This window comes from Miniopterus natalensis, chromosome 9 (assembly GCF_054644295.1).
Source record: "Miniopterus natalensis isolate mMinNat1 chromosome 9, mMinNat1.hap1, whole genome shotgun sequence".
Taxonomy (NCBI): domain Eukaryota; kingdom Metazoa; phylum Chordata; class Mammalia; order Chiroptera; family Miniopteridae; genus Miniopterus; species Miniopterus natalensis.
Genome location: NC_142089.1, coordinates 6,306,427 through 6,331,316, shown reverse-complemented (window position 1 = coordinate 6,331,316; position 24,890 = coordinate 6,306,427). Strand labels below are relative to the sequence as shown.

At 56.4% G+C, this 24,890-nt stretch overlaps 1 protein-coding gene across 1 annotated transcript; it reads left to right on the top strand.

Annotated features, from left to right (window-relative positions):
* Positions 1 to 453: 453 nt before the first annotated feature.
* Positions 454 to 23,500, top strand: H6PD (hexose-6-phosphate dehydrogenase/glucose 1-dehydrogenase). Its single transcript, XM_016214686.2, has 5 exons — positions 454 to 577; positions 9,410 to 10,046; positions 11,170 to 11,287; positions 18,455 to 18,724; positions 19,776 to 23,500. The coding sequence occupies exons 2-5, from the start codon at positions 9,429 to 9,431 to the stop codon at positions 21,134 to 21,136; spliced, it is 2,367 nt and encodes a 788-aa protein (XP_016070172.2). The 5' UTR covers positions 454 to 577; positions 9,410 to 9,428; the 3' UTR covers positions 21,137 to 23,500.
* Positions 23,501 to 24,890: the final 1,390 nt, after the last annotated feature.

The window sequence follows — 24,890 nt, the reverse complement described above, 5'->3', positions numbered from 1 at the left end:
AACCAGGCTCCCAGGCTTCCTTCGGGACCCCCCCCCCGACCCCCCCAGCTTCCCTCGGCCACCGCGCGTCTCAGGAGGCGGCCCCCAGGGCGGGAGAGGCGGCCGCGGGGGCGACAGGGGGCAGACACTCGCCCGCTCATTCCGCTCCCAGGGCTAGCGGGTCCCGCGAGGCAGGATCCCCGCGAGGCAGGAAACCCACCCCGAGCCCCGCTTCCTTCCCGCCGCGTGACCCCGGGCCGCGGGGCGGGGCCTCGCCTGCGCCTGCGCCCGCCGCGCGCTCCTGCTCGGCCCCCCGCGCTCCGCCCCGGAGCCCCCCGCGCGCCCCGCCCCGGAGCCCCCCGCGCGCCCAGCCGCCTGGGTCCCGGCCGGCGCCGCGCTCGCGGGCAGGGGAAGGGCCGCCGGGCGGAAGGTGGCCTCGCGCTCACCCCGCTCGCCGCCCCGGCTCCGCGGGCGAAACCCGAGCGCGCAGCCGGCGCGGGGCCCGTGGCGCACACCTGTCGGGTCAGCGGGGCCCGGCCTGAGCGCCGCCCGCGGCGACGTGTCCCGGAGCAGCGCGGGCTCTGACGGCCGAGACGAAGTAAGCTGCCTCCCCCGATTCCCCGCGCTCCTAACGCCCGCGGGCGCGCGCGGGGCCCACCCTGAGGTCGGGGGTCGGGCCGCGGGCCACGTGCGCCTGGGAAATCCTGGGGCGTCTCGTTGGGAAGAGTCCCCTTCGGCGCCGCGCGCCCCCCGCAGCCGCTGGGACCAGGCGGGGCCGGAGCTTGCGGGAATTCCTCTCCCACCCTCTTTCCGCGAAATAAATTAATGGTGCACGTCTTTCAGCGCAGAGGCCTGGGCGCAGGTTGTTTGGTGATGGTTCTGCAGCAGCGCAGCCAGGCCCCTGCGAGGCTAGTCCAGAGGGGGCAACGGGTCCCTTCCCAGGCCTCCTGGAATTCAGTTCCGTGAGAGTAGGAACTCTGGGATCTGCTTACTCTTTGGCATTAACCCTCAGGTTGCAGTCGGCATTTGCAACACGCCGATCCGGTGAATAGTTTTCCGGAAGTAAACCTGCCCAGAGCTCTGAAAAACAGCTCACTCCGTTTCGAAAGTTTGGCCGGAAATGAGAATTTCTAGAAAATTCAAAAGCCTGAATTCCTTGCCCCACCCCCACCCCCACCCCTCATTTCCCCCCTGCCAGGCCCTTGGCTCATGAAAGGTAGCAGATGAGAGAAAACTGGTGTAGAGTAAGCGTATTTTAATTTATGTTCTGCGTTCTTTTGTTCAGTGATGGATGGCTGATAGAATTTTTGAGCTTAGAGGCGAATCTTGTAAGTTTTAGGAGCACCTGAGATAAAAATGCCGGGTGTTTGGCATGAACAGAACTCATTTTTCTTACAGCTTTCTGTGTAACTGTTTCTTTGAGGTACACATAACCACTCTAGGCAAACATTCAAGTCATTGTATCCAAAGTGGAGTTTACTAAGTTACTCTTTTTTCATTTATTGATTTGAGAGAGACATCGATTTGCTGTCCCACTTATTTATCATTCATTGGTTGATTCTTGTATGTGCCCTGACTTGGGATCAAACCCACAACCGCTGTATATCAGGAGGACGCTCTAACCAACTGAACTACTTAGAAGGGCTACTAAGTTACTCTTACAGTCAGGTGGCTTTAGGCCATTTAAAAGGGAAACAGTTAAGTCTGTGGGCAAGGAAAGGAAACAAAGAGGCACTTGGGTCACCGGCGGCCTGGCCACTTCTCATTTTATTGATGGAATTTGAACAAGACAGATGTCATCGCTGGTTGGCAGACCTCACCTGGAGTGTCAGGCCCTCGCCCAGGGTCAGAGCAGGAAGTCTGGTTTTGCTTTTTGCCGCCCAGAGTTGGGAGCCAGGTGGCTTTTTGTTTGGGAGAGTTCTTACCACCGTTGCCTCCCAGGGTATTTTCACAGCCGGGATCTGGGTTTATTTTTGGCCAGGGGGTTAACATGAGGTGATGATGCCCATTTTACAGCTGGAGAGAAGGCCCTCAGCGGTGAAGCGAAAGCCTAGGGCTCCAGAGTTAGAGGTTTACCCTCCTGGGTTCTTTGGGCCAGATTATAAACCCCTCAAGGGCTGGGTGGGGACTTTTAAACCATCTCAGCATCGTAATCCTTCGATTTCTCATCAGTGTGGTAGCTGCCGAGCTAGGTGGTCCTCGGCGTTTTTTCTGTTGAGAGGTGGTTAATTGGTCTGGCAGCTGTTCCGAGAGAGTCCCTTCACTCAGACGCTGTTGGTGTCATAGTGACTGGAGCTAACGTTTCATGGAGCTTACTGTATGCCGAGCTTCGCGCCAAGTTCTTTATATGGATCGTCTCCTTTTGCTCCTATCCACTCATTTTCCCGTCTGCGGTTGAGGTACAGAAAGGTTAAACGACTTGTGTCGGGTCACACGGCTACTGTGCGGCCGAGCAAGGATTTGAACCCAGAGTTCTCACATGGAACCGGTTCTCCAGAAACTGGAAGGACCCTACAGGTTTTAACCGAGCGACTCGGGTGTAAGCACAGTTTTCATGACGTCAGAAGGAAGGAGGAGAGTGAGTCACCGGTAGGCAAAGTGGACCCAGGCCGTTCGCAGCCGTTAGTGCTGGGGCAGTGTGACCTCCGGGTGCAGAGCTGCCTCCCAGCCTGGGTGGCGCAGGCGAGGGAAATAGCCTCTCCGTTTAGACCGCTGGTGTCCCGTCTGTTAAGGAGCTCGGTGTCCACACTAGTGCCGTGTTTGTACATGTTGCCGTTTGGGGTTGAAGGCCTGCATTTTTGCAGGTGGGGAGAGGTAAGCGCTGGAGACAGTCTGCCTGTGTTTAGATCCTATCGCCTCTAAGCGACCTGACCTTCAGCAAGGTGTTTCACCTCTCGGCACCTTAGTTTCCTCCTGAAAGGGACAGCTGTAGTACTTTCAACAGGAGAGGTATATTTAAGAAAAGAAAAATGGAGACAGCAAGAGTACCTACCTCATAGGTTGTGGCGTAATGCATGGCCCGCTCTTAGCCTAGCGGTTGACCTATGATTAAATACTCTGTAAAGATCTCTCTTATGTGTGCTGTGTCACAGCGCTCGAAGGCACCACTAGAGATTTGTTCCTGTGGGCCATCGCTCACATGCGGAGAGCTCAGACACAGGTGGCAGTGGGCTCGTGTCAGCGGGATTTATTTCTTCATTCAGCAGATATTTCTAGTGCACCCTCTGTGTGCCAGGCCCCGTTTTGGATGGTGGAGACGTGCAGCGAACAGACACGAAAACCTCTGTCCTCATTGGCATGTACCTTCTTGAGGGGAAGGGTGACGGGCAATAGCACAGCAAGCATATTTAGCACACACAGTGTGTTCGAAAGTGGTATATGCTATGGAGGGACATAAAGCTGAGGGTGACGCGGGGGCGGGAGGTTTACGGTTTTACGCGGTTGGCCGAGAAAGCCTCACAGAGAAGGTGACATTTCAGCTAAGAATTGACGTTAGCGAGGGGGTGAACCATGTGGACATCTGCGGGGAGAAGTGGGTCAGGCAGAGAGAACAGCAAGGACAAAGGCCCTGAGGCAGGAGAATGGGCGGCCAGAGCCCCGAGAGGGTCAGAGAAGCAGGAGTGATCAAAGAGGGAACCGGTGGAGGCCAGAAGGTATAGACCCTGCAGGCCACTGACCAGGAGAATGACACTCCCTGACCCACGTAAAAAGATCACGCTGACTACTGTGTTCAGGGAAAGAAACGGGGGGCCAATTAGGTGGTTTCTGCAGTAACCCAGACAGAGGTGACGGTGGTGGCTAGGACCAGAGTAGAGTAGTGGAAGGTGGAGAGAAATGGGTGTTTTCTACGTGCATTTGGATGATGTTGTAGGGTTTGCTGACAGGTTGATGACCCCTAGGTTTCTGTCCTGACCACGGGGAAGGATAGAGTTGCCTTTTACTGAGAATGGGGAAATCTGCACTTGGAGTAGGATGGGAGAAAAGTCAGTTTGATTTTAAATGTGGAAAGTCTTATAGACAACCAGCTAATGGTGTCAGAGTAGCAGTTTGTCTGAGTGTGGAAAAAGTCCAGACTGGAAACAGGCTTGGCAGCACAGGCCAAGCCTTCTGGTGAATGTGTAACAACCAGCTCTGCAGGGGGTGGGCGTGCGTGGGGGAGCCTCGTTTGTAGTGATTGCCAATATCTGCTGTGTAAACACTCCTCCTGGCCAGTTGCAAGCACACATTACAAAATATCTTTGCCTCACAGATACAATAGATGTAAATAATGTCAAGAGCATAGGTAACAGTAGCAAAATGTAGCAAAATCATTAGGAAGGCATGGGTTTTGCGTTTTTATGATGTGTTTTTAATATAATTGGCTCAGTTATAAATTTGCATAACTAGGTTGTTAATCATGTCTGTTTCACAACTGGCTGGAAAAATTCTTGAAAATGTATCAGTTGAATGTTGTGTTCCAGTACAGTGTGGCTCCAGCACACCATTTGGGTCACTGGCACCTAAGATTGGTATCTAAAGAGGTGTTGGGAATACGGACTCTCTGAGATTAGGAAAAAGCGCCTCAGGGCCGATCTCTCAGCCTTGTCCCCCATCTAGCCTTGGGCAGGTCACTGATGAGGGTTTGACTTAACCTGTGCAGGGGTGTGTGGCACCAACCAGCCCACCAGTAGGGAAGAGTGCAGGAAAAACACTTGCGTTGACAGTTTTGGAAGGTCCTTCCTTCCCGCCTGACAAACAGAAAGTAGCCATCACCGGCGTGGGTGCCGCGTTGGGAGAGGGGGCAGGGCAGCAGCAGCCTCTGACCTTTACCTCCCAGCTCCTGTCCCGCCCCTGGGCTGCTGGGAATAGAGGACCAGCGCCGCCTCCTCCTAGGGTTCGCCAGAAACCGGCGGGGCACAGCACGCGCCGGGGCTGTGCCAGGCTGGGCAGGCACTGCTGTGCCGGTGCCCCCATAGCCGCCTCTTTTGCTTGGGCAGAAACAAAGACTGGCACCCTGATTCTGACCCAGACCCTCTGGCGGCCAGTGAGCGGATGTGAGCAGAGCTGAGCGGTAAAAGGTGAGTCCCCAGGATGCCTGTAGGAACCCCTCAGCCTGGAGTTGGGGGCAGTGAGGGTGCCTGGACTGTGGACATGTGCCCAGCCGGCCAGGCCTGCGGCCGAGATGAACCCATCAGAAGCCCGTCTGCTGCCCCTTCCCTGAGGAGGCCTGTGGCTCCTCACTTTGCACTGTAGTGTGTGTCTGGCAAGTGTCTTGAATAATAATTGTTGTAAATGAAATGGCATCTTCTGCACACTCGACTTACAGCTTCAGAGAGTTTTGTCTTAACTTCTGAATGACACTCATTCCTTCATATTTTAGTCCTACGTCTCCGGCCGCTGCGTTGGCCTCGGGCTGTGAGCACCGAACCACCCTTCCAGAAAGGTGGTGGGTGTCTCTCAGGTAATGGATAGGTGTCTCCTTTCCTTGGAAAGCATAGGACTTGGGGGCAGGAAGTGTGGTAGATCCTGTAGCTCAGTCTCTTCATTTCATGGGTGAAGAAGCTGAGGACCTGCCAGGGAAAAAACGCTCATTCAAGGTGGTGTGGTCGTTTAGCAGCAGGACCTGGGCAGAATCACCCCATATTCCAACTCACAGTCTAATTCTCTGTCTATAGCTTCTCGAACTTTTCACTAAGGATTTTCTTGTTTATTAATTAAAAATAGCCTGGCCTGTGTGGCTCAGTGGTGGAGGGCCGACCCATGAACCAGGAGGTCACTGGTTTGATTCCCGGTCAGGGCACATGCCCAGGTTGTGGGCTCCGTCCCCAGTAGGGGGCGTGCAGGAGGCAACCAATCGATGATATTTCTTTCTCATCGATATTTGTATCTATCTGCCTCTCCCTTCCTCTCTCTCTCTCTAAAAATCAGTAAAAACATATTTTAAAAAAATAGAAGAGAGTCATAGCAGGGTCAGCGATCAGAATGCCACCTCCATGCTTTTTTGGGAACTTCAGGTATATAATTTTAGAAGATTTCTTTCACAGCCCATTGCTCTCGGCAGGCGAGGAGGCAGGAGGAGATGCTTCAGCAAAGCCTCTGGGAGTAGAGCCTCGCAGTAGGAGAGGGGCTTCGACCCCGGGGGACCTGCTGGAGCCACCTGGGGTCCCTGTTTTTCGATGAGGAGATGTGGACCCAAAATGACTAGGGGACTTAATGAGGTGGTGCAGCTAGGGTGGCTTTGAGCCCAGGTCCTCTGATCCCGATGCCATGCTCCATTTACACAGGGACTGGGGCTCAGGCTGTGGGGCTCTATAGCTGACTTCACCCACAGTTTCCTTATCTGTAAAACGAGCCTCATCGCAGAGCCTCCTTCACCAGGAGTTGTTTTTTTTTTAATTAATTTCTTTTTTGGGGGGGGGGGTGGTGAGAGGGAGGGAGAGAGAAAGAAACATGGATGAGAGAGAGAAACATCATTGGCTGCCTCCTGCACACCCCCTACTGGGGATCAAGGCCGAAACCTGGGCATTTGCCCTGACTGGGAATGGAACTGGCCACCTCTGGGTGTGTGGGGGCGATGCTCAACCACTGAGCCACACAGGCCAGGGCTACCAGGCGGTTTTGAGGAAAGATTGAGACAGTGCATTTGAGCCCTCTGCACACACTGCCTGCTTGGTAGACGTTAGGTATTATTATTAGGCTCTCTGTAGTTAGCAACCAGTTTTTGCAAGGGGGTGGGCAAATCTAACCATGGAAAGACCCATGTCTGGACCTGCTGTGGGCACTGAATTGAAGGCCCACGGCCCTGGTGCAGGGAGCAGGAGGCAGGTGTATGTATTTTGATTCTCCTGCCCCCTGTGATGAAAGCTGTTGCTTGAGACTCAGAGCTCAGTATTCCAGAGTCTCGCTATTCAAAGTGCGCTCTTTGGACCAGCTGTCAGCATCCCAGGCCCTTCCCTGGACCCTCTGCGTCAGAATCTGCATTTTAAAACGATCCTCAAGAGATTCAGATGCATACTAAAGTTTGAGAAACACTGTTAAGGTTAAAAAAAAAAAAGGTAATCAACCAACCAAACATGCACACACACCCCTTCACTGGCTCAGGAAACAGTTCCCTAGTGTTGAGCAGCACAGAGTAAGCAACCTTGTTGCAATAGCTGATATCTCTAATTTGTATTTGTTTAAAGGAGTTCTGGGAACATGTGCAAGAGATAACGGCGGGGGAGGGGACACGACTAACCTGAGATTTGGGAGCCTGGAACAGGACCGGGCAGGGGAGACTCAGCAAGAACTCTGAGTCAGAACAGGATTCCACAGGGCTGGGAGCTGGTGCAGGCCAGCAGTCCAGCATCGCAGCTTTCTGCAGTCTTCCTGGATGGGGCTCCCTCACCTGCCCATCCGGGCACCCTGAGGCCTTGTGCTCCTTCCTCTGCTTGTGCCGGGCACATCCAGAACCCTGGCTGCCGCTCCGATCAGGAGCTCTGAAACGCAGCCTGCCAGCTGGCGGCTCCTTCTCCAGGCTGTTCTCTGGGCCTCACATTTCTCGCTGCCTGTCTCCTGCACTGACCTTGCAGCTTTTCCTTCCCTCCAGACACGGCTGGTTGCCACTTAAGAAGGGAATGCTTGAAGGGCCAGGGACAGGAATTGGAAAGCAGAAGAAAGTAGAAGGGTCCTGTGGCCCGTCTGGATTCGGGGTGAGTGCAGGTAGAGGAGGAGTGGAGGAGGGAGGCTTGGAGGCCACCCAAAGGGTCCCTTGATCTTCCAGTTAAAGCTCCAGTACCATCAGTGTCTGGTGTCCTGCAGAGTCTGGTACAAGCACTGTGGTTGGATCTTCTTAGTTTGGCTGCCGCCTGGCGCCGTCTCCGGGATGGGTCTGGAGAGAGACAAGAATGAGTCAGAGGGAGAAGTGGAGGGAGTCTGATGCCGGAGTCAGGAGGCCAAGCTGGGGCCTGGATCCAGGGGCCATGCAGGCCTGCAGGAAGGTCAGCCGGCCGGGCTGCAGGCCTCTGCCAGCTCCTGCGATTTCTCTGTGCTTCAGTTTCGCTCTCTTATACCAGATTACAGCCTCACGGTTGAGATTTTATTACCATTATCTGGTAGAAAGGCTGCCATAAAATAGGTGCTAATCAGTAATCTTCCCTCCTTCCTTCGTTAGCTCGCCCAGGCTGGGCCCGTTCCCCCACCTGTCCCCGAGACCCAGTTGCTGCCTGTGGTGTTTCCGGTCCTCGCTTCCCCTACCCCCTCCTCAGAGCCCCGTCCCTGGAGGGAAACTGGAGAATGGGGGGGCGTGGGGTGAAATCGAGCATGTTGAGCCTTACAACCGCGGTCCGAACAGAAGGCCAGAGAAAGGCATCCTCTGGTGCATCTGTGGCAGGTCCGAGGCCTCTCGCCTTTCACACCTGTCAGCTGCTCCAGATCAGGCTGAAAAGCAGCCAAGGTGTTGGGCCACGTCGGGAGGCCGCGGCGTGCAATTGCCATGCAGCCAGCTCAGGGGCCCGGGAGGCTGGTGCCTGCCCCCTTCCCCGCCTTCTCGCGCGGGGACCTCCGCCTGCCTGAGCCTCAGCTGCTCCACCTGCGGAAGGGTGACCAGGTGGTACCCACTCCGCTGGGTCTGCTTGGGGTTCTTGTCTGCGTTCTGTGAGATCCAGTGCATACATGCGCCAAGTTCAGTGTTTGTTGCTCTTGTTAATACATATCCCACAATAATAGCTACCTACCACTTATATAGTATTCAGTAGGTGGTAGGCACTGCCCCAAGCATATAATAAACATCAACTCATAATCTTATAACAACCCCGTGATGTAGGTACCTACCTCTGTTACTCCCATTTCAAGTGAGGAAACTGAGGTATAGAGAGGTTATGTCATAGGCAAAGGGCGGCACCGAGATGGGATTCAAAGTTGGGATTCAAACTCAGTCCCTTGGTTCCAGAGTCATTGTTTTTAATCACTGTGCTGTAGCAATTAGCAGAGATCGTTTTGTGCTTAGAGCCCAGTGGACATGGGAGACGCAAAGAGAGATGTGAGAGAAGGTGATCATAGCTTCCCACAGTTCCAGCCACGGTTCCTGAGCTGCCCTGATGGTCCAGGCAGCCTGTGCTCAGGGCACAGACCGGCCTTGGTCATAAGGTGGGTAGCTCCGATCCCTTGGCAGCCCTGTTGGCCTCCCTCCTGGCTGTGCCATTTTCCCATGCTCCTGTAGCAAAATGCCCCACTTCTAGCAGTGGCCTGCCACCTTCCCTGTTTAAAGATCAGGCTCCCTACCCACCGGCTTTCTGGCTCAGAAGCAAGCTGCTGCGGAGGGAGGGGGAAGCTGTGGGCCTATAGCGTTTTCCTGAGAAACGCTGTTTCTTGCCAGGCAGGAAATGTTTGATAGCCTAGAAACGTGTTTACCCCACATCACGCCACCTGAGCCATGTCTGATCCTTCCTTGTTCCTTGTGTGTCTTTCCCAGGCACCCCGGCTCTTGGAAGATGCTCACTGTGGCAATGTGCATGGCCCTCCTGGGCTGCCTGCAGGCCCAGGAGCTCCAGGGACATGTCTCCATAGTGCTGCTGGGAGCGACTGGGGACCTGGCCAAAAAATACTTATGGCAGGGACTGTTCCAGTTGTACCTGGATGAGGCGGGGAAGGGCCATAGCTTTAGCTTCCATGGGACTGCTCTGACGGCCACCAAGAAGGGCCAGGAGGTCCTGGCCAAGGTCCTGGAGTCCCTCTCCTGCCCCAAGGATGTGGCACCCGGTCGCTGTGCTGAACTCAAAGACCAGTTCCAGCAGCTGAGCCAGTACCGCCAGCTGAATTCAACGGAGGACTACGTGGGCCTGAGCAAGGACATCGAGGCCCTGGTCCAGCGCAAGGGCCTCCGGGAGGCAGGCCGGATTTTCTACTTCTCGGTGCCGCCCTTCGCCTATGCAGGCATCGCCCGGAGCATCAACAGCAGCTGCCGTCCAGGCCCAGGTGCCTGGCTGCGGGTCGTCCTTGAGAAACCCTTTGGCCACGACCACCTCTCAGCCCAGCAGCTGGCCACCGAACTTGGGAGCTTTTTCCAAGAGGAGGAGATGTACCGGGTGGACCATTACCTGGGCAAGCAGGTGAGCTTCGGCGTGGCGCCTGCCAGAGTTGGAATGAGCTGGGCGCAGGTCGACCCCGTGGACAGGGCCACACCACTGGTTGTGGAATTAGGCCTGAAGGCACGTGAAACCTGAGCTCCGTGGTCGTTTTGAAGGTGGGCAGGAGGTGAGAGGGCAAAGGACAAGCCACGGTGAGCAGGTCTGTGCGGCCCTAGTCCACGTGTCCAGCGCTTGTTCTTTGGTGTGTCCTGTCCTGTTTCCCAGCAGTGGCCGGGTACTGATCTCTCAGCTATTCCCTGCCTCCCCTCGGGAGGTAGCCCCAAGACACTGGGGTCTGGACCTGGAATTAACCACCTCATTCCACACCCATCTGCCTGTTTTTCAGCATCATTTTCTTCCTGAGTTCTGTTTTGAGTCAGGAGGCTGGTAACAAGATCTGAAAGCGGAGTAGGGACCCAGGGTCTGTGCTTCTCAGAGTGTGGGGCTGAGCTGGGGGACGCACTGCAGGTGGCCAGTTCACTCTGAACGTGCCCTCGGAGCCCCGATAGGACATCTCTCCCCAGAAACGCCAGCAGAGAGCACACCTGCGTTCCCTGGTGCGAACCAGGCAGGCGAGCCCAGGCCCGCAGTGTGGCTCCCCATCCAGCCCTGCTGGGAGATGCAGTGCTCCCAAAGAGTGGTCCTTAGACCAGTGTCTGTGCTGGTGAGATTTTCCCTTGTTCATGGGAAAATGAAAAAAAAACGCAAAAAAAAACCGAATGTCAATTTGAAGTTTTTCTTACTCCATTTTTGGAGTTATAGTACCTTTCTGTTATTAAAAGTTGATGTCACAAAGCATAGATAATCTTAAGTATTTTCTTTCTTGGCAAAATAAAAAGCTGATAACCCTGTGGAGGTCACTTAAAAGTTTTGGAGTCCTTCCTGGACCAGGTAGCCCTGAAGTGCAGGGGCCATCGCTCTGAGCGTCTTCTCAGAGCCCGGGAGAGAGAGAGAGAAACATTGATGTGAGAGGAACATCGATCAGTTGCCTCCCTCATGCGCCAGGGGTGGAACCCACAACTTAGGTATGTGCCCTTCCTTGGAGTCAGGATTCCTCCTTCATCCTGGAAGAACCCGCAGCACAACCAGTCTCCTTCCCCGCCAGGCCGTGGCTCAGATCCTGCCTTTCCGAGACCAGAACCGCAAGGCCTTGGACGGCCTCTGGAACCGGCACCACGTGGAGCGGGTGGAGGTCGTCATGAAGGAAACAGTGGATGCAGGAGGTGGGTGATGGTCCCTCTCTCGCCCCCTTGCCTTCCTCCTGCCCTGTGTCTGCTGAGGTGCTGGGCCAGCCCTGTGCCTCCGCCAGGACTTGTCAGAGGGACTTTGTTGCTTGTGTGTGGACACTTAGAGCTCCAAGTGCCTCCCAGGGGAAGGGGGAGAGAGAGAGGGAGAGAGAGAGAAACATTGATGTGAGAGAAACATCCATCAGTTGCCACCCTCATGTGCCAGGGATGGAACCCGCAACTTAGGTGCCCTGACCGGGAATCGAACCGTCACCTTTTTGGTGTACGGGACAATGCTCCAACCACCTGAGCCACCTGGCCAGGCTGCCCCTGCCCCCAAGTTTTTTCCTGGTCTTATTCCTGTCCAGTCTGCCTGTCCCTGCAGATCCCAAGGTCCAGCCGTCCCTGCTCTGGCGCCTGGCACATACCTCGGAGGTGCTGGATAAATACCCGGCGAAGGAGCAGTGTTGAGCTGGGAGCCAGAAGGCCTGAGTGTTCGGCCCGTCTCTGCCTTCACCTGGGTGACCTCAGCACGTCACTCCCTCATCTGTGAGATGAGCAGGTTGTGTAGATGACAACAGCCGAGGCCCCCTTGAGCTCTGGCATTCTGGGATTTCATCAGATTTTTTGAGCATGGACTGTCTATGTTCAAAGCATTGGTTCTTGCCCCAAATAATAAAAGTGAATTCTTTTTGTGTCCTAATCCCCCCATTAGCCGAATGAGGTGGGTACGATTAGCCTGCGCTGGCAGGTGAGGGCTGGTGATGTGCCCTAGGTCCCTCGGCTGGAAGCGGTGGGGCCGCGCCCCGGGCAGGCAGGCTGGCTCCAGCCCCAGGCTCTGCACCCGACTTCCAGCTCCTGCTGAGACCGTTTCTGCAGCAGGACCGCTTCTGGGCAGGGCGGGATCCCAGACCCCTCGGGCCTGGGGAGGGGGTGGCGCTGGGACCAGGAGGTCTGCCTCTTTCTCTCTGCCTTCTCTTTTTCTTTCTCTGGGTTACTCTCTCCAGCTTTCGCTTCTTCCTTGGATGTGTATTTAGAGCTAGAAGCTCTGTGGTGATACAGAGAACAGTGAGACCCAGCCTGTGTCCCCTGACACAGCACAGATTCAGGAGAGAATATATCAGGATGAATTCCAAAATGAACCATGCAGGCAGGCAGTGCTGTGGGGCAGGAGAGGGAGGCATGGTGGGCTGGGCGGTCAGGCAGGCCCTGGGGAGCCAGGCCTGAAGGGCACTGCTCCTTGAGAGGAGCTGGGTTTCTCCAGTCTGGAACCCATATCAGAAGAGAGGTCCCCGCTGCAGTGAGCCTTCGGGGGTCTCGGGATCCCCCAGCCCTTCCAGACTTTCCCTGCGGTCCTCAGCAAGGGCTCAGGCCGTGGGGTTCCTCCTTGTGCCTGTGTGTGTCTGGGCCCTGCTGAGTGAATGCTGGGCCTCGCCCTTGCTTTATCTGCAGAGATGAGCTTCAAACCCTGCGCTGAGGCTGAGAGCGTGGGTGGGATGGGAGGGAGCCCCTGCCACACCCGCTGTGGGAGCCAGCACCTGGCTCTGCCTGGATGTGGCCTGGTTACCAGCAGGGGTAAGACACCAGGGTGCCCTCCACCCCCATTTCTGCAGCTCCTTCCTGTGCCCACACTTGGTTAGGGAAGAGCCGTGATATCTGGAGGTCCCAGTGGGCACCATTACCACTTATTTCTTCTTGGATCCTATCTCGTTTGTGGGTTTCTTTGCAGGATCCCTGTGGAGCCAGGGGCTAAGCAAAGTGCAGCAAAGGTACTTTTGGATTTGGGAGAAAGGAAAACAGAAAGATAGGCAGGGGCCTGGGCAGGTCTGGTTGTACAGGAGGGAGGTTAAGGCTGCTGTGTGGGTCTAAGCACAGCCCAGCTGCCTGCCGGGTGTGGGTTCTGAGGGGCAGGGCTGCCAAGCCCATAGCACAAGGCTGCTCCACTCAGCTGGGCTCTGTGCCTTCAACCCAGTGCCCAGTGGCAAGGGCACCCAGAGCAGGGCCCGCAGAGAGGGCCCACTAGCCCCGAGGGACTTGCAGCCAGTAAGGATGTGGTTAAAGGGCGCTGGTTCAGCCCACTGTCCTGTCAGAGGGGGCCAGGAGGACTGCAGCCGTCCTGGGGGTTGGATCTCCCTGGCCGGCCTGTTTACCTGCCAGTTGCCTCTTCAGGCCCAGAACAGTGTAAACAGTGTGTAACAGGAATGACTTCCTGCTCCTGTGCTCAGTGGGGCCTTGGACACCTGTCCTTCAGCAACACAGTGAGTTCTCTCTCTGTCCCGTTCCCCACCCCCACTGGGACCCCGAAGGACAAGCATTCTTCATATCCCAGAAGTGGCCTGGTGCAGTTCTGGTCCCCCGAGCACTGATCCTTGCTGTTCCCTCTGAGTCCTGCTTTGGAGCCCAGACCCTGCAGCCCCCCCAACCATGGCCCAGGAAGCCCTGTGCCCAGCACATCAGGCCTCAGCTTTCCTTTTTCCCTGGGTTGGGGGTAGGAAGCAGGCAGGAGGAAAGACTGCCCTCCTGCTGGAGGTCACAGTGCCTGCTGCAGTGGGACCGAGTGAGGCCTGCGGGCAGGTTCTGAGCCCAGCATTCTGACCGGTAAGCCAGAGGGCAAAGTGTGGGGCCTTCTCCCTCCAGCCATCCCCCCCACCCCAGCAGCCGGCCCCTGGCCTTTTCTCCCTCCTCCTGCAGCTGTGCAGCCCCTCGCTGAGTCCTGTGCAGGGAAGCACTGATCTGGTCCCTGGTGGCAGCCTAGACCACCACCCTGAGTGCTAGAAGGGGAGGGGGCTGCACGCCAGGCTGGGAAACAGGGCTTTTCTGGTCCGAGCTGCTGCAGGCCCTGGGAGAGGGAGCTGTGAGCTGCAAGGTCGTTTGGATGTCCCCACCCCCACTCACATCCAAATGGGTGGAGGCGGCTTCCCCAGCTCCCTCCCTCCACGGCTGTGTGAGTGGGCCTTTTTTCTCCGTTTCTGCCACAGCCTCTGGCCCAGAGGAGTTTGCTGCAGCGGCAAGGCTGCTGCTTAGACAGCAGGGAGGGAGGGAGACAGGCAGAAGCACCCCCCAGTACCCAGCTCCCGCCGGCTCACCTGGGAGCCCTCCTGGGGAGTCCCCATCCAGTGAGCCCCTGAGAGTCACAGAACCCCTGAAACAGCACTGTGGGCCACATAAGGAATGACCCCGGTGGGCCACTTTGCTTCTGTGTGGAGATGACCCCTGCTGGCTCCGCCATGGCCACTGGGAAAGGCTCTGCTGAAAGGAGGGCCCGGGTCCCTAATGGACTGAGGTTGGGCTTGGGAGGGTCCCTGTTCTGACACTGGGGAAGGAGCGTGGTGAGTGTCCATTCCGAGGGCTGAGTGACCGCTCAGTGCCTCTCACTGAGGGACAGGCCGCCAGGACCCTCCCAGGGGCACCGGCTGTGCCGCCTTCCCACCTGGCGCCGGCGGGGGCCGGAGCTCGCTCAGCGGGCGGCTCCCTTCCTGGCTGCAGGGCCCCGCAAGGTGAGCTCGGGCAGCCGCCAGGCTCCTTGGCCCAGCCCCCTTTTTATTTTTAGTGATCCCAGAAGGTATTGGTAGGGATCTCAGCTGGCTTTTCGGTTTTGTGTGTGTTTTTAAAGCCCTCTTTTTAACTGGGAAAATTTGCATCCCTCATAACGAGGAGGCAATGGGGACGAGGTTTGAGGTCCCAGTTCTGAAGGGCTGTGGTCTTCAGCACAGTCTCTGTTGTGTTGTGACGGTGACCCAGCGCCTCTGTCTGGGAGTGTCTTGAGGGTTAAATCCGGTGATGTACACGGGAGCACTTTACAAATGGAAGAGCTTTTCTCCGGTCGCTTAGGCAAGGACAGGAAGTGGGCATGGCCTCAGCCGCTGGGCTCCGCGTGACTTATAGGTGACCTGTGCTGGGTCTTTACCCCATAACTGGTCTGTTATATGCTTTTAAAAGAAGATTTTTTTTTTTAATTGATTTTTAGAGGACCAGAGATTGAGAGAGAGAGAGAAACTTCTATGTGAGAGCAAAACATGAATTGGCTGCCTCCCGTATGCACCCCCACCAGGGATCAAGCCTGCAGCCTGGGCATGTGCCCTGACAGGAGTTCACCAGGCGACCTTTCAGTGTGCGGGACGATGCCCGACCCACTGCCCCACACCAGCCAGGGCTGTTGTATGTGTTTATGTCCATTTTTCATTGAACATTTTCTCTCTCTTCCACTTATATATGTATTTAAATTTTCATGTATTGACAATCTGCATAACATATACCATTTAGTAGCGCTTATCTTTCTGTTCAATTCTATCTATACCACAGAGTATGAATTGTTCTATTAGTAGGCATTTTGGTTTCCAGTTTTTTGCTATTTTAAATAGTCCTTTGTGAGCTTTCAAAAAGTTAAGATACAATTCACATGCCATAAAGTTTACGCTTTTAAAGTGTACAATTCGGTGGTTTTTAATGTATTCATAAAGTTGTGCAACCACTATCTAATTCTGGAACATTTATGAGCATTGGTGTTTTTTTTTTCCTTTGAGTATATTTCTGAAATGGAATTAATAGGCCAAAGGGTGAAGTCTACTTTATAGCTGTTATTACATCTCATCAGACCTCTCTTGCCCTCCATGGGGTGCTACTGCGTGAGGTTTCGAGGGACAGCGCACGTGGGGTGCAGAGCGGTAGGTCTCCCCTGCTTGTGAACTTGGGTGAGCTCTGGACTCAGGTGGGATGGAAGCCACGTGCATGGGGGCCTCTTCCAGTGGCCCATCCCGACTGTGCCCTGTTCCAGCCTTGTTCACATCGATGGACTTTAACTCTCACCTTTCAACCTAGGAAAGGATGGTAGGGGTTCACAGAGATCATTTTCAGGGGGGCAGAAAAATCAGCCCACAGCAACTGGTGATATCTAGAAAAAAACAGCTTGTTGGGCATCTTCAGGAGGCCTCTCCCCTCCCTGTCTTGTGCCGGCACTTAGCTGCGGGGCCTCCCCTGAGAGGCACAGGCCTGAGGCTTTCGTCCCTGCACTTGAACTCCGAGAAGGCAGAGCGGGCCAGGAAGGGATCAAAGTCCACAAATCTGTGGGCTGTGCTAAACTCGGCGCACCCCCTGAAGCTTGAAATTGGGAATAAAGGCTGCTCTCTTTTACACAGCGGGCAGTAAGCCTATGAAATGCTTTCTCCCCACGGACTGGGAGAGTATTAAAAATAGGAAAAGAGCCACTTAGGGATTTGCTAAACTAATGAATAGTAAGCAGATAACAGGGCTTTTAAGGACTCTGCTGTGTTCTCTCCATCAAAAACTCCTCTGTTCTCAAAGCTTTGTTCGCTTTACACTCTTAAGTCTCCTGTGAGTCACTGATTCTAAAGCACTTTTTTTTTTTTTTCATATTTGAGCATCTCTGAAGTTGGGTTTCCCATTGATGAGGTGACATATTGAATTGGCAGCCCAATTCTTCCTTAATGGTTATAAAATAATAATCCTTTCACCATCGATGGCATTTTTGATGAGACGAAATCCAGTATCTCTCCAGGGTTCATTGTCTCTCCCAAGTCCCACCTTAGACCTCCAGCTGCCTTGAGATATTTTCAGTGGAGGCCACATCACCCCTTCAGGCCCAGCAGAGTTAGGACAAAACCCATCATTGCATTTTTCTCATGAAATACAACTACTTTTTCTAACTTCTTTATTTCCAAGTGGTGACTGCTCTCTGAACTGCCTGGCTGGGGGCCCCTCTCTTTGCCGCCCCGGTAACGATAAAAATACCAGCCAGTGTTCGTCAGCGCTTCCTGCGTGCCAGGCGCTGTTCTCAGCCCCGAGCACGTGTTGACTCAGTAACCTCACGGCAGCCCTACAGGGAGGCACCGTCACAGTTCCTCTCTTAGATGTGAGACAGAGCCACTCGCCCGGGGGCACAGGGCTAAGACGCGGCAGAGCAGGCGGCCGGGCTGGACCCACTCCGGGCCACAGCTCTGGGCAGCCTCCGCCCGTCTCCACCCAGTTTCCACTCAGCCACTGAATACCATCTGCATTTCACTGTTGCTCCGTGTGACCGGCCCTGCTCTGCCAGGTCACCTTGCGGGTCCTGGCTGGCTTGATCTTCCCACAGTGCTTCTTTCGTGTCTCCAACTGCCCTCCTCTGACACTTCAAAAAAACCAGTTCTATTGAGACATAATTTATATATCACACAATTTACCCAAAGTATACAGTTCAGCGGGTTTAGTATATCCACAGAGTTGTGCAGCCATTACCACAATCCATTTTAGAACATTTTCATCGCCCCCAAAGGAGCCCTGTGCCCCTTGGCTGCCAGCCTCTAATTTCCCCATTCTCCCCAGCCCCTGGCAACCACTCATCTGCTTTCTGTCTCTATGGATTTGCCTGTTCTGGACATTTCATATCAATGGGATCTTACGATTTGTGGCCTTTTGTGTCTGGCTTACTTCACTCAGCATGATGTTTTCGAGGTTTACCCATGTAGCATTTGTCAGAACTTCATTTCATTGCTGACTAATATTCCATTCCGTGGATAGACCACATGTTACTTATACATTCATCAGCTGGGGGCATTTAGGATGTCACTGTTTTGGGGGCTCTGATGAATAATGTTGGCTGTGGACATTCGTGTACAAGTTTTTGTGTGGACATACACTTCCATTTCTCTTGGGTACACGTGGCAGTGGAATTGCTGGATCATATGGTAGCTCTTTGACTGGTTGAGGTCAAGGACTTTCAATAGCTCCTGAGACTCCTCAGCCTAGTTCCCAAGGCCCTTTCCACCTGTCCTCGATTTCTGCTATTCACAGCCACAAACTGCCGGGCCAGGCATTGCCATCTGAACTGCGAGCTGGGACCTCTGCCCGCTGGCTCGTGCTGTTCACCTCAACTGGGATGTGACCCAGGGGCAGAGTCAGCCCAACATACACATCTTTGAGACACACAGCATTTTAAAAGATCTGAATTATTTGTGCACATGACATTACATTTAATCTTTTTATCTTCTCCAAAAAATTAGAAGGTTGGATCACCCTGGGCCCACACTCCTGTGAGGCACCGCCTGATGGCAGCTGAGGCCTTGAACTGTCCCGAGGGACATAAGCGCTGCCCCACCCCCCTCCCGCTTCTACTGGCCGGTGATGCCCACTCTTCACGGCCTCCCCTCCCTCTCCTCCCCTGCGCAGGTCGCACCAGCTTCTACGAGGAATACGGCGTCATTCGAGATGTCCTGCAGAACCACCTGACGGAGATCCTCACCTTGGTGGCCATGGAGCTGCCCCCCAACGTCAGCAGCTCGGAGGCCGTGCTGCGGCACAAGCTGCAGGTCTTCCAGGCGCTGCGGGGCCTCAGGAAGGGCAGTGCCATCGTGGGCCAGTACCAGGCCTACAGCGAGCAGGTGCGCAGGGAGCTGCACAGGCCCGACGGCTACCACAGCCTGACGCCGACCTTCGCAGGTGGGCCCTGGGGCTGGGCATGAGCTGGGGGCTGCCCGCAGCCGGAGGCAGCTTTCCAACTCCGGACGCCCTTTGGTTTGGCCTAGAAGGGTCTCCAAGTGGGATTTTTACAGGGGTGCTCAGTGGCCAGCGAGTCATTTCCCTGCCTCTCTGGCCTTCCATCAGCTTAAAGCAGCAGGGCGCCTGCTGGCTCCCTCTGGGCCAAGGACACCCCATGACGGTCTCAGTCCAGTGTCTGTGCACAGATCCTTCAGGGCTGGGCTCAGACCTCGCTCCCACCCTCATGGTGCTTCCGTCCAGCCCCCCAGTGAGGCTGTAAATCTGTCCAGCCATAGCCCGAGGCACCTCCAGCAGGCAAGGACCACGCTGTCAGGCAGGTGCCCCCAGATCCATCCTCTGTGCAGCTCCCCAGGTTCAGAGCTTTCTGGGCGAGGGTGGCTCCCTCACACTGCAGATAATAACCTCACAACAAGAGCAGCAACTGTGGACAGGCACCTTCTCTGTGCCGGGCACTTTATATACATCATCTCAGTCCTCACAGGGGCACACCCAGCAGGCAGGTATGGTTAGCCTCCCCATTTAAAGGGGAGGAAATGTGAGGCTCGGTGACGGCGAAAACGTGCTTGAGGTCAGGCAGATAGTACACGGGGAAGTGGGCTTGGAACTCAGGTCAGGAGTATGCTCAGCATCTGGCCCTTAGCACCCACCCCCAGTCTGAATGCTGAACCCCACCCCTCAACCGGATCCCCCACCTTGAAACTTTTCTTAGAGGCTCTGGTCAGACTCTCAGCCCAGTTCTCCTCCCTCGGGGGGGGGACTGCGCTGCTCCCGAGGCTGCTTTGGGAGCCCTACCAGGGGGATGATGAGAGGGGTGAAAGGTGGGGAGGGGGTGACCTAGCAAGGCCGGGGTGCTCAGCGCCGTGGGTGCCCAGAGGAAGGGCTCCGGGAGGGAAGGGCTGGCTGGGAGGAAGGGAGGAAGGGGAAGCGAGTGGGCCAGGAAGCCCCTGCCTCCCTGTGCCGGAGCGTCACCTGCGCTGTCCCCTCGCCTCAGGCGCCCTCATTCACGTGGACAACCTTCGCTGGGAGGGCGTTCCTTTCATCCTGATGTCGGGCAAAGCCTTGGACGAGAGAGTGAGCTACGTACGGGTCCTGTTCAAGAACCGGGCGTGCTGTGCCCAGAGCGAGAAGCGCCGCGTCGGGGCGCAGAGCCCGTGCCTGCCGCGGCAGGTCGTCTTCCACGTGGGGCACGGCGAGCTGGGCAGCCCCGCGGTGCTGGTGAGCAGGAACCTGTTCCGGCCCGCGCTGCCCGGCGGCTGGAGGGAGCTGGAGGGCCCCCCCGGGCTGCGCCTTTTCGGCCGCCCTCTGTCCGATTACTACGCCTACAGCCCCGTGCGGGAGCAGGACGCCTACGCCACCCTCATCTCACGCATCTTCCACGGCCGCAAGGACTCCTTCATCACCACCGAGAGCTTGCTGGCCTCCTGGGTCTTCTGGACCCCGCTGCTGGACAGCCTGGCCCACGAGGCCCCGCGCCTCTACCCAGGGGGGGCCGAGAACGGGCACCTGCTGGACTTCGAGTTCAGCGGCGGCCGGTTGGCCTTTTCCGTGCAGCAGGCGGAGCAGCTGGTGCCGGGGCCGGGTTCTGCTCCGATGCCCAGTGACTTCCAGGTTCTCGGGGCCAAGTACCGAGACAGCCCCCTGGTCGCTGCCTGGCCCGAGGAGCTGATCGTGAAGCTGGCCAACGACATCGAGGCCGCAGCTGTGAAGGCCGTGCGGCGCTTCGGCCGGTTCCACCTGGCGCTCTCCGGCGGCTCCAGCCCTGTAGCCCTGTTCCAGCAGCTGGCCACAGGGCACTACGGCTTCCCCTGGGCCCACACGCACCTGTGGCAGGTGGACGAGCGCTGCGTCCCGCTCTGGGACCCTGAGTCCAACTTCCAGGGCCTGCAGACTCACCTGCTGCAGCACGTCAGGGTCCCCTACTACAACATCCACCCCATGCCCGTGCACCTGCACCAGCGGCTCTGCGCCCAGGAGGACCAGGGCGCCCAGGCCTACACTGAGGAGATCTCAGCCCTGGTCACCAACAGCAGCTTTGACCTCGTGCTTCTGGGCATGGGCACCGACGGGCACACGGCCTCCCTCTTCCCACAGTCGCCCACCGGCCTGGATGGCGAGGAGCTGGTAGTGCTTACCGAGAGCCCCTCCAGCCCGCACCATCGCATGAGCCTCAGCCTTCCCCTCATCAACCGCGCCAGGAAGGTGGCGGTCCTGGTCATGGGCAAGTTGAAGCGTGAGATCACCATGCTGGTGAGCCGTGTCGGCCACCAGCCCAAGAAGTGGCCCATCTCGGGCGTCCTGCCCGATTCTGGCCAGCTGGTGTGGTACATGGACTACGAGGCATTTCTGGGATGACGGTGCCTTCGCCCTCCACTCGCTCCCGGGCTGTCTCTCACCTGTCCTTCCCCCTCCCCCCTGAGTCCTGCCACCTGCCCTCACGTCCTGGATCTCTGGAATCTGATGCCTCAGGGCCAGGCCCTGAGAGAGGCCCCACCCCAATCCCTTTGACAGTCCCTGTTTGTGGTGGGCAGACCCAGAAACAAAAAGGGGGGGCTCATGAAAAGTTTCAAGTCCAAGTTAGGAGAGAAACATCCACCTAAAGGAGAGACCCTCAGCGGTTACACATTAACATCAACCAGCACAAAATAGGCCGGCGTGGGGGCTCCCAGCTCCAGAAGAAGGCAGGCCGTGGGCTGGGAGTGGGGGTGGGGTCCTGGAGGGGGAGACCCTTGAACTGGCTCCTGTGGAGAAGAGCGAGGAGGGCAGAGAGAAGGGCGCATGGAGCGGGTGCAGGGCCAGTGCCGAGCGGGGTGCTGGGGACTGTCCGAGTGCTCGGGCTGGTGCAGCCCCGCTTCCCGCTTCCCCGCCTCCCGGGCCTCTGACATCCAGCCTGTCCTGGGCCCTGCATGGCTGCCTCCACCGGCTCAGTGTGTCAGCTCCCTCCCCTTCGCTCCCGACGGGGAGGTCTTTCCATGCCTCCTCTGTATCTTCGCTGTCCCCCAGGCTTTCCACTTACAGCCAGAGGAAGGATGGTGACAGTAACACAGCCACAAATACTAGGATGTTACAACGGTGCCCAAAACCTTGGCTGTTGTTCGGAGCCCTTCCTCAGTAGATGAACTTCTCCGCATGGGGGAGGCGCTGGTGCCCCAGGTCCTCAGGCAGGACCCCGTCCCCACCTGCGTGCCTTCGTGACACATGCTGGACATAGATGACCAGGCCATTCCAGGGGTCCCTCCTTTAAGAGGGTCCTTTATATCTCGGGACCTCCCGGTAGGTGTTTCCGCTCTCAGTGTCCTCTCTTGTTTTACCAGGGAAGATCCAGTCAGATCTTTCTTTGATGGTGACAACTCATTTGTGGGGGGGGAGAGGCGATGTCCAGTGATGGGCCATCCAGATGCTCTGATCTGACCAGACAGGAGCCAGGCCTTTTTTTGGGGCGGCTGCAGCTCACAGCAGCAACGGGTGCAGCCCATCCTTCCCACACTATCATCTCTCGGTGGCACCCAGCCTGCTGACTTCCTGTCTGCTGGTCCCTCCTGCCACCTCTCAGGTCACCACTAACACTCTGCGGGAGACTCGGGGAACAAGTCAGCAGCTGCTCCTTAAGAATAGGCTGGGTGCTCTGCTCTCGAGAAGGTGGACCAGCAGTTCCTGTTTCCTGAAACCACCCTGGGGCGGGGGGGGGGGGGTATCTCTGAATTAATTGCTTTTTAAAAATATCAAAATTGTCAGGGCACACTTAATTTTTGTTTCAGCTTCCCACATGGCCATGCCCCCAAGCTGGGACTCCCAAGGAATTGGAGGTGTTTCTGTGTGACTCTATCGCCGTCTCATAGCCACACTCCGTGCGGGGCAGACACACCGAGATGGGTGTGACGTTTTCCTCGGTGAGGAGGAGCACCCCGAAACCTATTCCTCTACCTTTGATGGCTCAGACTTTGTTTCATGGCTACAGATTCAGAGGAATTATTGCTTTCATTTGAGATGGGTGCCTGTTAGGCTGGTGCCTGAGCCAGGGGCACTTCTGTTAAAATTCGGCTTCCCCTGGCGTCCAGTGATGCGGTGCAGACAGCAAAGCTCTTCGTACCGGGAGAGCCGACCTTGGCAGAACAGAATCGCGGTACCAAGGTGGGAAGGTCTCCTCCCTCTCCGGGGTCAGCCTTTTTACCCTCTGCCCTAGAGATGCTGGGCACAGGTGGTTGCAGGTTGGGTGCCACCTCTGGCCACGCGGGGGCGCTCTTGCACCATCCCTGCTGTGTTGTGGGGTGTGTTTTTTTTTTTTTAAGTTTTTAATTTTTTTATTTCTCCCGGTCTGACTTGGGAGGAATTCCCCGTATTGTATTTGCATTTCTGTATTGTGCCTCCCTCGGCCCTTGGCCCCGAGCACTCCCCCAGCTGTTCTTTGGGAATTGCTTCCTCTTTGCTTGCGACACCAGAGAGAGAGGGACCTCCACATGCCCAAGTCTGAGTCCAGGATAAAGGGTGAGCTGTCACCATTTCTGAATAATAGTGAGTCACTGCAGCCTGAGCCTAGGACGTACCGTCCTTAGAGGGTTGCCTTGCCCCCAGATGCACCCTTTTATCTATGGGGGATGTGCCCATGGGGGTAGGGATGGGGCAGAAAATGCCAAAGATTTCCTTTCCAGAATCAAGTGCTGTCTTAACAGTCCCCTGGGAGACACTGTCAGCATTCGCTCTCACCACCCCCTTCCCCCCTTCCCCCCTTCCCCCCTTCCCCCCCCCCTCCCCCCTCCCCCCTTCCCCTTTCCCCCCTCCCCCCTTCCCCCCTTTCCCTTGTGCCAGGCAGGAGAGTCCCAGAACCAGGCCACCTAGGCTGGTTTCCAAACGTTTCAAGCCATGATCCACAGCAAGAAACCCTTTACATACGAGTCCTGTAGAAATCCACCTTGAGCAGTGTCCTGAAGGAATCCCTGCCCTGAGACCACGGGACACCCTCTGTTTTCCATTTTTCATTAAGAAAATGCTGCTTGTAATCTGCTAACTTGAGCTGACATGTACTTTGGAAAATGCTGCCGGCATCCAGCTTTACCCGGTGCCACAGCCGCGGACCCAGGCTTGGGAGGGAGCACGCGTGCCTGGCCCCACAGGGACGCTGCAGGCCCAGCTGGGACTGGAACCCCACCTTTGCAGTCCCGCAGCCTCAGGCCTCGGGCTCACCCGGCGCAGCGAGGCTGCCGCGGCCCAGAGCCGGTGCTGCAGCCCCGGTAAAGGGATCACTGGTGACGGATGCTCGGCCTCCGTCGGAGCTTGAGCAGCGGGCCATGCAGAAGCTCTGATCAGAAGCCGGGGGCAGCTATGACGTAGGGGTGAAGTCCCAGGCTGGATACTGAGTGTTTTGCACAGCATGGTCTCGTCTGATCCTTTCAACACCCTGTGAGGTAGGTGGAAGGAGCCTCATTTACTGGATGATTTTGAAACTGAACCTGAGGTCTAATGACAGCAGGCCAGTTGCTCTAGCCAGGTCTTGGGGGTCCTAGACGACCCCTCCCAGCCACCCTGCGGTGCCACCTTCTTCCCAGCGAGCCCTGGGGTGCGAGTGCAGTGGCCGTTCCCCGGGGTCCTGTACAGGGCAGAAGGGCCCCCCCTTGGGGAGGCCTGGTCAAATTGGCATCTCTGGAGCGAGCATTACTGCCATGTGTTGTCGGGAAGAAGGAAGGGACTTTCCAGGTTGTCGTAAGCTAGAATGTGATTTTGATCTGGGAGCAAAGTTTCCTGCTAACCACAAGTTACAACAAACAATCCTCCCGTTTCTCTGCAGACGACGCTTTGTTCCCACTCTCAGCCCCTGGCTCAGCAGCAGAGTCACGGCTCTGCCAGTGGCTAATAGTTCAGAAGGGGGGGGGCCTTCCAGAGTGCAAGGGCTGGTCTCCCGGTCTGGGAGCTCCATCCCGCTTTGCCTTGCATGTCCTTTCCCCTGGGGACAGTGTGACAGAAGGGAAGGGAGAAGCTCCTGTCAAACCTTTCCTGCTGAGGTGGAAGTCCAATGTGATCAGCACCCACCTGTCCTGCAAAAGATGAACTCCAGGGGGGGCAAGGGCTTGGAGAGGGCCGCTGCCTCCCAACGTCACCAGGCCACGTGGTCCAC

Excerpts from the sequence above, each read along its gene's own strand:
- H6PD (XM_016214686.2), top strand. The coding sequence starts at position 9,429 with ATGCTCACTGTGGCAATGTGCATGGCCCTCCTGGGCTGCCTGCAGGCC. Across the intron at positions 10,047-11,169 it reads ACCATTACCTGGGCAAGCAG|GCCGTGGCTCAGATCCTGCC; the intron begins GTGAGCTTCGGC and ends CTTCCCCGCCAG. Across the intron at positions 11,288-18,454 it reads GGAAACAGTGGATGCAGGAG|GTCGCACCAGCTTCTACGAG; the intron begins GTGGGTGATGGT and ends TCCCCTGCGCAG.